General features: G+C 45.5%; 1 protein-coding gene across 1 annotated transcript in view; it reads right to left on the bottom strand.

The window, feature by feature from the left end:
* Window positions 1-12,500, bottom strand: part of LOC116686864 (voltage-dependent calcium channel subunit alpha-2/delta-4) — a 158,488-nt gene that overhangs the window by 132,086 nt on the left and 13,902 nt on the right. Inside the window, exons 3-10 of the mRNA XM_032511910.1 lie at window positions 12,180-12,296; window positions 10,090-10,149; window positions 6,700-6,862; window positions 6,470-6,601; window positions 3,375-3,435; window positions 947-1,097; window positions 542-616; window positions 1-85 (exon numbers count right to left, since the gene is read on the bottom strand). The exon at window positions 1-85 is cut by the window's left edge and continues 5 nt beyond it. Coding sequence (XP_032367801.1) covers window positions 1-85; window positions 542-616; window positions 947-1,097; window positions 3,375-3,435; window positions 6,470-6,601; window positions 6,700-6,862; window positions 10,090-10,149; window positions 12,180-12,296 — 844 coding nt within the window. The remainder of the gene's footprint in view (window positions 86-541; window positions 617-946; window positions 1,098-3,374; window positions 3,436-6,469; window positions 6,602-6,699; window positions 6,863-10,089; window positions 10,150-12,179; window positions 12,297-12,500) is intronic.

The following is a 12,500-nucleotide window of genomic DNA, read 5'->3' as shown; positions in this document are numbered from 1 at the left end:
TGAGGATTTTGAAGGATTCCTTCATGGCGTTCTTGATCTTGGCTTCTCCTTTAACATGCAGATCCTCCACCAGCAACTTAAAGTGCTGAGAGGGGAGGTAGAGATGACGCAGTGGGTGGAGAGAGTATGGGGATGGGGGGGGGGGTGGGTGGGGGGTGGGGGGAGGGGGGATGGGGGAGAGAGAAGTCATGTTGTTATGTATTGATGGGGGGATAGATCTCGAGGGGGTAAACATGAGAGTTAGGTGTGAGAGAGAGAGAAAAGACAACAGAAAGGGAAGAAGAGAGATTCCTTGATCAGTTAATCATAATGACATAAAGATTTAAGGTAGGTGTGTGTGTGTACCTGTGTGTGTGCATCTGTCGTTACAAACTGTGTGCATGCCTGTGTATGTGTGTCTCTAAGTGTGCCTGTGTGTGTACCTATGTGTGTGTGTGTGTGTGTGTCTGTGTGAGTGTGCCTATGGCGTGCGTGCGTGCGTGCCTGTGGTGTGTGTGTGTGTGTGTGTGTGTGTGTGTGTGTGTGTGTGTGTGTGTGTTACCTCTCTGTTGTCCAGGTCAGCCTGGACCAGAGTTCCTCTGAAGCACGGCTCCACGTAGCGAACGTAGTCGGTGTACTGCACACACGAGGAAACACACCACTGAAATACTGTGTTTTAGATGTTGTACTGTACATGTAGTTTTTAATGCCAGTTTACACCTCTACTTTACTACATTCATCAGACAGCTTTAGTTACACAAAACAAGATTTTTACATGCGTGTGTGAGTGTGTGTGTGTATGTGTGTGTCTGAGTGTGAATGTGTGTGTGTGTCTCACAGCGATGACGTTGACGAAGTCGTTCTCCCCCAGCGTGGTCGGAGGGTGTTGATGGTGTTTGTGTATGTGTGTGTGTGGTGTCGTGGTGTGTGTGTGGTGGTGTTGTGTGTGTGTTTGGTGGTCTTCACAGCTGATGACGTTGACGAAGTCGTTCTCCCCCAGCGTGTCCAGGATGGTGTTGATGGTGTGCTTGGCGATGGTCATCTTCAGCCCCTTCATGCTGCCGCTGATGTCCACCATGATGATGATGTCTTTGGGAGACGTGGCTGCCTGGATGTACCTGAACGCACCACGGGAGCACGGAAGACCCCGCATTTATTCATTCATTCATATATCAACAGTAGGAAATGTGATCAGAAACGTATTGATTAGTTGTTACAGCTAAATTAATCAGCACCTTCATTTCCCCTTCTCATTCCCTGCTCTACGTGCTCCCCATTCCGTCCCCACTCTGCTTTTCCCATTTTCTATCTTCCTACCGTTCTGGCGTTTCCTCGTCTCTCATTCCCCCTGCCTGTCGTGTCCCCCTCTCATTTCCCCCACTGCTCTGGCGTGTCCCCTCTCATTATGTCTCCCATCCCTGCGATTATCTGTGTGGGTCGTGTCCCATTCATCTGCTTCTTTCCCATGATATTTCCCTCTTATCTAATCCATCCCTGTCTCTTATGCGTGTCCCCTTTCAGTTCCCCGTATGCTATATCTATCCTCTTGTTGCATGATCCACCTCTACAGATTCCTTCTTCCACCCTTGCTACTGTATTTGCGTTTCCTCCCCTCTCTTATCCCCCTGCTATCTGGGCTGTTTTCTCCCCCCCTCCTTTTCCCCCTATCTCTGTGAAATCTGGCTGTTTCCTCTCCTTTCCCTCCACTCATCATTCGTAGCCCCACTGTCTCTGTGATATCTGTGCATGTATCGTTTCCCTCTCTTTGTTTCCTCGATTTCTATTCCCATCTTGCTTTGCGTTTTCCTCTCTCTCCCCCCTCTACATATTTCCCCTCCGTAGGGCTCTGTGATCTTATCCTCCACTTATCCGTGTCTCCCCCTCTCATTCCCTATCCCTGCTCTGGGCGCTGTCATCCCTCCCCAATCTCATTTCCCATCCTGCTCTGGCATGTTCCCCGTCTCTCATTTCCCCCCGCTCATGGCGTTTTCCCTCTCTTCATCCCCTGCCGGGCATTTTCCCCCCTCGCATTCCCCCTGACTCTCTGGCGTTTCCCCCTCTCATTTCCCACATGCTCTGGCTTTTCCCCCTCTCTTTCCCACATGCTTGTGGCGTTTTCCATCCCTCTAATTCTCTCTCATTTCCCCCTTCTCTGGCGTGTATTCCCCCCTCTTACTATTCCCCTGCTCTGTGGTTTTCCCCCTCTCATTCCACTGCTCTGGCGTTTTCCTTCCCCCCCTTTCTCATTTCCCAGCTGCGTCCCGTGTTTCCCCCCTCTCTCCACTCTCTCCGCGTTTTCCCCTCCTTTCCACGTGCTTACTGGTCGTTTTCCTGCTCTCTTCCCCCTGCTCCTGGCGTTTTCTTTCCCCCCCCTCTCATTCCCACTGCCCTGGCGTTTTCCCCCCTCATTCCCCCTGCTCTGGCGGTTCAGTTTGGAATCCGTGGTTGTGTTGAAGTCCCAACAGCCGCAAACGGAGACCTTTGCTAACGACACTGACGCTAACGTTTTGCCACCTGATTGGGTTGTGACGTGTTGTTCTCTGAGACTGAGCTACTAACATTACCATAGCAACTACCTACTACATGTTGCCTCCTGTTTATGCCCAGTCTACGAGAATGTTGAAGAGATATTTTGGTTTGGGTGTGTTAGTTTAAAACGGAGATTAGTTCTTCTACTGGAGCTAAAAACACTTTTTCACTGTTTTTAGCGACAAAAAGTTGCGTGGTTATGACACAATCGTTAGCCTATTTTTTACAAATAGGCTACTATCGGGCTATAATCTGAGATACAAGGGAAAGGAGCCTTTTATAAAATAAAATAGAGTCTTTAAATGCTTCAGATGTAAAGTTATTTGCTGTCAAAGTGACGCCAAAATGAATGGGAGTCAATGGGATGCTAGGGCAGGTGATGGCTTGTTAGCGTCTGAATCTTTGTATAGGAGGTACGCTCTTCGGATGCTTACCCTTTGTTGTTTTTTCCGCCCTCTGCTTTTGCTATAGCATCACCATTTATTGAAGATAACTAACGTTTCGGTCCCTCTGCACCTTCATCCAGAGTATTTTTGGTGAAGGTCAAGACGGACCAAAACTTTAGTTTTATTTAATTTGCTCTAGCAACAGCGGAATTTGGGATTTTCCTTCTTATCAAGTTTCACAGAAGAATTGTTGGATGTGTGAATTGTTTCTTTAAAAATTATACTCAGTCCTACAATCCTGGGTAACTAGGACTACAGATGAAAATTAGCCGACCGGCTAACATTAGCGCATTTACAGACATGTTGATAACTGTGCATTGTCCTAATAAATAAATCTAAATCTAAACCAAGAAGTGTTGTGATGTTTCCCGTCTGGACCATGATTGTCATTTTAAGGTTAAGATATGAGAAGCAACTCACCAGTTTCTGTTCCTGCAGTCGAAAGCGGCCACGCCGTTAGTGTCCGGAGTCCATTTAATACCTGAGAGACGGACACATGGAGTCAGTTCACAGCACCAAGACACTGAGGACATCATCACCTACAGTTCACAGCACCAAGACACTGAGGACATCATCACCTACAGTTAACACACAGAGACACTGAGGACATCATCACCTACAGTTACCACACAGAGACACTGAGGACATCATCACCTACAGTTACCACACAGAGACACTGCACATCTACCAAACGGACACTTTCAACACACTGGACAAGTTGGGGACATACTGTAGAGTCATGAATGGAGTTATATTTTGTTTCTCATTAAAACAGTCCAGTGCAGAAGGGCTGTAACCTTTAGGATCATGCAAAGATGGGAGGCGCCATCCAAAAATATAAAATATACCCTTTTGGTTTCTCTCAAAGGAGAACACAGGATGGGATGTGTGTGCAGATGCAGTATGTCAGCTGTAGCAGGACGGTTTCATTTCAGTTGGACTTTTAATTTAAATTTGCAGACAAACTCGGGGTGAGGGCGGTGGTTTGCTGTGCTCTGATAGGTTGATGATTTGGAAACTCGGAGCGTTTTCCTGTTGGCTCGGTTTCCTTTTCACACAGAAAATTCCAAGCAAACCTAAATGCATCACCACAAACCCGAGGTGGGAGTTGGTCACACGTGCACGTTGCAAGCAAGTCTCCAGTAACTTTGGTAAGAACCAAGCAAATCAAGTCGAGTCCCTGCTTTAACCCTTGTGGCGGGAAAACAACACTTTTTATCAATGTTTTTCACTTTTTCTTACATTTTTGTCCCTTTTTTTCAACACTTTTGACGCTTTTTTTCCAATGTTTGTCACTTTTCATTTGTTACGTGTGGTACGTCTACTTATGGTCAATAAACCTCTTTTTAGGAAATTAAACTAATGTTGAGTTAGAAAAAGCAGAAAATTAGGATTATTGAGACTAAAATTAAAGGAATGGATGTGATGAAATCAAGACGGAATATGTCAACTTTATCCATACTATTTCAACAACACTTCCTTTGTTTTACAATGTATAAATATAATAAGACCCACAATAATGAAAGTAGAGATTTGTACTTGGCAAAGAGCGTTGGATCAATCATGTTATTTTTGGGGAATTATAAGAAAACGTTATCTTAACAAACATGAGGACACATGGGGACAACATGAACAAGAGGAATACACCATGGGACATACATGGGGAAAACTGAAGACACAATGAAGACAAGCATGGGACACATGAGGACCACATGAAACAACATGGTGACAGACATGAAGCACATGGAGAAACATGAAAGCAACTGAGGACAACATGAGGACCAAACTAGGACAAATGATAAGAACATGGGGAACGGGACAACATGGGACAACATGTAGGACCACATGAAGCACACATGGGACACCATGAAGAAAACTGGAACAAACATGAAAGCACCTGAGAAACATGAGGACAACAGAGTGCAACCTGCAGGACAACTAGGCTCAACATGGGGACAACAAAAGCACATGAGACAACAAGGACAACATGAAGACAACCTAGAGGGCAACATAGAGGCCACATGAGGGCAACATGGGACAAGGACAACATGAGGACAACATGAAGACAACATGAGGGACAACATGGATGAGACCACATGAGGTGCAACATGAGGACAAATGAGGACAAAATGAAGAACTGAGGGCAACATGGGGGACACATGAGGGAAAATGAGGACAACATGAGGACACCCCATGAAGACAATGAGGGCACACATGAGGAACAACATGAGGACATGAAGACAACAGAGGCAACATGGGGCACAGAGGGCAACCTGAGGACACAGAGGGCACATGGCAACCTGGGGACAAATGGACAAATGGGCAAAGAGGGCAACAGGGGACACATGGGGACAAAAAAATGAGGCAACTGAACATGAGACAACATGAGGGCAACATGGGACAACATGGGGACAACATGAGGGTTAAATCAAGCAAGTCACAAGTCAAGTCATACAAAATTCTCAGATCTACCCCAGTTTACACATTTAAAAAATGCTCCAAGCAATGTCACGCGTTTTTTTAGGCTTCAACATTTTGTCGGTCGGGCTCTATAAATAAGTGCACCGTTCGCTTGTGTCGTCCACTTTTGTGCGCATCCGAGTGCGTTCGCTGCTGAGACATCCGCCCAAACAACCCGGACCAAGGGGGAAAACCAACTGTAGTGCAATTCAACCGAACTAAATGAGGCAGGTGTTAAAGAAACCAGACTCTTACCGGGGTAGATCCTAAAGAAACCGTACTCTCACCGGGGCAGATCCTAAAGAAACCGGACCATAAAGAAGCGGCTCCTAAAGAGAGACTCTCGGGTAGATCTAAGAAACCGACTTACCGGGGTCGATACTAAAGAAAAAAAAAAAAAGCCGGTTCTTACGGGGTTGTTGAAGAAGCCCGGACTCTCGGGAGATCCTGAGAAGGGACTCTTACCGGGGTAGATCCTAAAGAAACCGGACTCTTACCGGGGTAGATCCTAAAGAAACCGGACTCTTACCGGGGAAGATCCTAAAGAAACCAGACTCTTACCGGGGTAGATCCTAAAGAAACCGGACTCTTATCGGGGCAGATCTTAAAGAAACCCGACTCCTAAAGAAGCTGGACTCTTACGGGGTAGATTCCAAAGAAGCCGGACTTTTAGCGGGGGAGCTCAAAGAAACAGACTCTTACGGGGAGATCCTAAAGAAACCGACTCTTAGGGGTATATCTAAAGAAAAGGATCTCAAGAAGCTGGACTCCTAAGAAGAAGATCTTACCGGGTAGATCTAAAGAAGTGGATCTTAAGGGGTGATCTAAAGAAAAGGACTCTTACCGGGGTAGATCCTAAGGAAACCGGACTCTTACCGGGGTAGATCCTAAGGAAACCGGACTCCTACCGGGGTAGATCCTAAAGAAACCGGACTCTTACCGGGGTAGATCCTAGAAGAAACCGACTCTTAGGGTAGATCCAAGAAAGACTCTTAAGGGTAGACTAAAGGAAACCAGATATTACCGGGGTAAGACCAAAGAAACCGGACTCTTACCGGGGTAGATCCTAAAGAAGCCGGTGGAGCTGCCGAAGAACTGCCAGGTGAGCGTGGGATCCTTCAGGGCATTGCTGATGAAGACGTCGTTCAACGCCTCCGAGTTGTAGATGGCGTTGATGATGTTGGGATCTGCACAGAGGACAGAGGACAGAGGACAGAAACGTCCTGAGCAAAGCGGAGCCTTGCAGGAACGGGACGTGTTTGGGCTGTAAAGGGTGACCTCTGACCTTTGTTGTAGACATTAGTGGGAACCTGGATGTTGCTCAGCAGCGTGTTCACCGGCATGTTGTTGAAGTGCTCGTTCTCCTCCAGGGGAAAGTCTCCGCCCAGCTCCACGCTGTTCCCGTCCTCGTCCACCGTGTTGATCAACATGGAGTTGTAGTAATCAAACTGATAGGAGACAGGAGACAGGGGACAGGAGACAGGAGGCAGGAGACAGGAGGCAGGAGACAGGAGGCAGGAGACAGGGGGCAGGAGGTAGGGCATGAAGAGTGATGTCCACCAGACTCTAGAAGACTCTGAACAGACTTTTAAAAAGACTTAAGTCTGATCGCATCACACATCTAAAGACAATCATCTCACATCTAACGGTAGAGACTAGCAGAAGATTACACCCCCATACTAAAGTTGATTAAAAAGAGGAATAAAAAAACTTCTTTTGGAAATTTATCTTACTTCTTTAATTAAAAAAATACAACATTTAAGGAGAACAATTTTCTTCGTGAATGAATAATGCATTTTACAAATAAATAGTTCCTTAAATACAGGGCTAAGTATAACCCCCTATGTAAATACAGGGGATAAGTATACCCCACTATGTTAATACAGGGCATAGTACACACCCTGTTCAACGGGGCATAGTATACACCCCTATGTTAATACGGGCATAAGTATACACCCCTATGTTAAATACAGGGCAAGTACATCCCCCCCTTATGTTACAATACAGGGGGCAAGTATAACCCCCCCTATGTTCAAACTACGCGGGCTACGATCCCCCCTATGTGTAAACTCCAGGGGCCCTGTATACACCCCCTATGTTACACTCACGGGCACACGTCATACCCCCTAGTTAACATCCAGGTGGCATACAGTATACACCCCCTATGTTAAATACAGGGGCCTAAGTACCCCCCCTATGTTACAACGGGGGACTAAGTATACACCCCCTATGTTAACAATACAGGGGGCATAGTCTAACCCCTATGTTAAAATACAGGGGGCTAGTTCACCCCCCCTATGTAAATACAGGGGCTCAGTCTACAGCCCCTTGTAAAATCCCGGGGGTATGTCTCCCCCCCTATGTTAAATACAGGGCATAAGTATCACACCCCTATGTTAAATACCAGGTCCATAAGTATACACCCCCTATGTTAAAAATACAGGGGGCATAAGTATTCCCCTCTATGTAAAATACAGGGGGAACATCCATACCCCTATGTTAAAATACGGGGCATCAGATCTACACCCCCCCTATGTCATTACAGGGGGCATAGTACCCCCCCCTCCTGTTAATACAGGGGCATAAGTATACACCCCCTATGTTAAAATCCCATAGAGGCAGATTTTTATTATCAAAGACCAGTTATTTCATGGATCAGGATACTATGCATCCTGATAAAGTTCCCTTGGCCTTTCAAAATAAAATAGCCCCCCCCCATATCACCACATACCCTTCACCATACACAGAGATAGGCATGGTTTTATGTCAGTTAGCTGATAGCCGGTTTCATGATACTTACAGACTTTTACTTTTAAGTAACCTTTTCAATGCAGGACGTTTTACATGTAACAGAGTATTTTTACAGTGTGGTATTAGTACTTCAACTAAAGTAAAGGATCAGAATACTTCTTCCACTGCTGGACATTTCTTCATATTAATCACGTGAAATATATAAAGTAGTAGTGTAACAGGTGTTGTTAATTAGCACCGATTGACCATTTACTGTCACATCCAGCTTTGACTAATTCACATTGCGTCTCATTATTTTCATGTATTAGTTCAAGTACTACTCACCAGTGTATATACTCCACAGCTGCTGAGCTGAATGCTTTGCGCTGAGTGAATATATTAATAATAACTCGTGCTTCAGTATATTTGTACCACATGTTTATCTTGGTCTGTGTGGAGCTCCTTTGCGGCAGCGTTGACCCAGTTTCCTCTGAGGATCACTGAAGCCTGATCTAATCTGATTTCAGGTGTCAGCTTAAGCTTTACAGCTCTTACCCGCCATTGCCTCTGACCCACACTCCAGCTAGCGTGCTAACGTTAGCATTCAGCTTAGAGCCCAGCTGAGACTTAGGGCCGGGTACACTGCTGATGGGTTACTCAGCCGTTTGGCTCAACGATGGTGAAAGGCTGCGAGATATCGTGAAAGACACTCAGAAAGGTTTTTGTACAGCTTCAGGGGGGTCAAACATACGCCAGGCCCACTGGAAGTGTGAAAATTGAAGAGAAGTAATTGATTCCATTTCCAAATTTACCACTTTAATCTCAGAGAAACTCCGAGTTCTTTTTCTGTAAATTTACAAATTTAATGTTAGAAATTCAAAGTGTTTTCTTAGAACATTGAGGGGCCTGTAGAAACCTGTAGGGGGGCTCTATAGAGAAACCTGTAGGGGGGCTCTATAGAGAAACCTGTAGGGGAGCTCTATAGAGAAACCTGTGGGGGCTCTATAGAGAAACCTGTAGGGGGGGCTCTAACCTGTAGGGGAGCTCTATAGAGAAACCTGCAGGAGGAGTTCTATAGAGAAACCTGTAGGGGAGCTTATAGAGAAACTGTAGGGGAGCTTCTATAGAGAAACCTGTATGGGGGTCTATAGAGAAACTGTAGGGGAGCTCATAGAGAACCGTAGGGGGGGGGCTCTATAGAGAAACCTGTAGGGGGGGAGCTCATGAGAAACCTGTAGGAGGATTCTATAGAGAACCTGTAGGGGAGATTAGAGAGAAACCTGTAGGGGAGCTCTATAGAGAAACCTGTAGGGGGGCTCTATAGAGAAACCGTAGGGGAGCTCTATAGAGAAACCGTAGGGGGGGGCTATAGAGAAAACCTGTAGGGGGGGCCTCTATAGAGAAACCTGTAGGGGGTGGGATCTATAGAGAAAACTGTAGGGGGTCTATAGAGAAAACCTGTGGGGAGTCTATGGAACCTGTGGGGGGCTCTATAGAAAAACCTGTGGGGGGGCATTATAGAGAAAACCTGTAGGAGGAGTCTATAGAGAAACCTGTAGGGGGGCTTATAGAGAAACCTGTAGGGAGTCTATAGAGGAGAAACCTAGGAGGGGCTTATAGACGAAACGTAGGGGGGCTCTATAGAAAAACCTGTAGGGGGGGCTCTATAGAGAAACCTGTAGGTCTGAGAAACCTGTAGGGGGGCTCTATAGAAAAACCTGTAGGGGGGGGCTCTATAGAGAAACCTGTAGCACTGAAAGCAGTAGGAATGCAGAACCGAGTAGATTCTAAGATCTGTATGTCTATTTATTAATCGCCATATTCAACAACGCTACCTTTACATCGTGCAGCCCTAGTATAACTAGTATAACTAGTGTAACTAGTATAACTAGTATAACTAGTTTAACACAATCCCGAGCAGCTGGACGTGTCCTTTAAAACCAACCGTTAATGAAGCGTTGAAGTCGTGGTACAGGTCGGCGTCCTCCGCAGACTCCGCCAGCCTCTGAGACAGGAAACAGGAAACAGACACGTATGAGTGCAGCAGGGAAAGATAACCAACGTTGGAGGATAATCTCCCTGTTAACGTCCTTTAATGCGCTGGTTCCAAACCCTTTTTGGATTGCGACCCCTTAAAATGAAGTAACATCTAATTCAGGGTACCCCCCCCCCCAGGATTCTTCTGGTTAAAAAGAGTTTTTAAGACCTTTTAAATACCACTTAGGATGAGATTTAACGAAAAAGGCAGTATTTACCAGGTAATGTTCCGGTAATTTAATACAACAATTTACTGTAATATTCCACAATAATATTTTATTCACAATAGCTTTGTCAGGTGTGTTTGAAGTCTAATAACATAAAAATAAAATATATTTTTTTGCATGAAGAGATCTAATACTATGAAACAAAAAAATACCGAATAAATAGGATGATAAAAAAGAAAATTTATTAAGAGGTGTTACAATTAGTCCCACCTTGGTTAGATTATATATATATATATATATATATATATATATATATATATATATATATATATTAATGTAATATAAATGTCAGACAAGAAACAATAGAAGACCTTTGTGGATGAAATGTAAGTCTTATTTTAAAATATTAAATTGAAGAGTTTTTTAATACTTTAAGACTCCCCGGTTCCCCTGTAATTCCTCATCGCCACCACCACCACAGTGAGTTACATAAGACAGAAAGCTGTGAGCAGTTAAACCCTTAAGACCCTCTCAGATTGTTTCGCTGGCGCTGGCAGGCCCAACAAAGCCAACTGAAGAGAGATTTAACTCTAATGTCAGAGATTAGTCCACTTAACTCATCACTGGGGCTGGATAAACAGGGTTTTTTTAAAGCGGTATCGGTGCTTAAACTCCACGAGAACAAGTACAAACTATTGTTTTTATTGAAAATCTGTTAGTCTACATCAACATTGCTACATTTTGGTTTAAAAACGTTGTTTGCCGTGTTACATTTCCCCCTCTCATTCCCCCTGCTCTGACATTTCCCCCTCTCATTCCCCCCTGCTCTGACATTTCCCCCTATCATTCCCCCTGCTCTGGCGATTCCCCTCTCATTCCCCCTGCTCTGGCGTTTCTCCTCATTCCCACCTGCTCTGGTGTTTCTCCCCTCATTCCCCATGCTCTGGCGTTTCCCCCCTCTCATTCCCCTTCTCTGGTTTATTTCCCTCTCATTCCCCCTGCTCTGGCGTTCCCCCCTCCATTCCCCCTTCTCTGGCGTTTCCCCCCTCAATTCCCCTGCTCTGGGTCCCCCTCTCATTCCCCTGCTCTGGCGTTTACCCTCTTCCATTCCCCCTGCTCTGGTGTTTCCCCCTTCATTCCCCTGCTCTGGTGTTTCCCTCTCATTCCCCTGCTCTGGCGTTCCCCTTCTCATTTCCCCCGCGTCTGGTTGTTTCCCCCTTCATTCCCTTGCTCTGACATTTCCCCCTCTCATTCCCCCTGCTCTGGCGTTCCCCCCTCTCATTTCCCCCTCACAGAAACAAAATAAAATATCTGGTTAATTTTCAAAATAAAGTGAATGAAGTCAACATTCAGAGGTTTTTAAATTCTGTTTACAGAAACTACAATCCTGTTAGATCGCGCAATCATCCGTGAATTCGCGAGCCGGTCTGCAACCAATCCGGACCCTGGTGGGTGTTGAAGGACGGGGGACCACGACGGGGACGAGCAGGATCCGCAGCCGTTCCCAGTTGATGGAAATCAGGGGTTACCGGTTTTGGTTTGGAACCTGCGAGGTTGTGTTGCAGCCTCAATGAGCCAACGTTTCTCCGCCCGATTAACCAATTTTAAAGATGTCTATTGGAAACAAATGCTCGAGGGTTATCAGGTTGAGAGGAAAATTACCCTTCAAAACCACCAAAGAAGAATCAGTAAATGAAAGGATATTTCAGACTGCTTTCACTCTTGGAGATCTTCCAACTTCACTTTAAAAGGATTTTAATATTAACAGCTGATCTATCAGCACCTCAACCTGTAGGACACATTTGGGTGTAAGAAGAATCTCCGTCCTCACCTTCACTGACTTCATCTTGCTTCCCAACATCCGCTCGATTTCGTCCGAATAATCCTTCACCAGGTCGTTCCCGACCATCTCCTCGATCTTGATGACGGACTCGATATCCTTCAGTTTCTGGGAGGAAACAAAGACAGATTGCAAACTGGTGGATTCAACGAAAACCAGAACTCTTTATATATTAATTAATGGGTCCTAGGGAGAGCTCAGTTAATGTGGATGCAGATCTCCTGCCCCGGAACACCATATGCGGGGGCGATTCCAGGGTTTTTAAGTGGTAAAATGAAATGTGGGGAAAAAATAGATAGAACAGCACAATGT

Source organism: Etheostoma spectabile, unplaced genomic scaffold, assembly GCF_008692095.1.
Source record: "Etheostoma spectabile isolate EspeVRDwgs_2016 unplaced genomic scaffold, UIUC_Espe_1.0 scaffold517, whole genome shotgun sequence".
Classification (NCBI taxonomy): Eukaryota; Metazoa; Chordata; class Actinopteri; order Perciformes; family Percidae; genus Etheostoma; species Etheostoma spectabile.
Note: the sequence above shows the minus strand (reverse complement) of the source record. Positions and strands in the feature narration are given on the sequence as shown.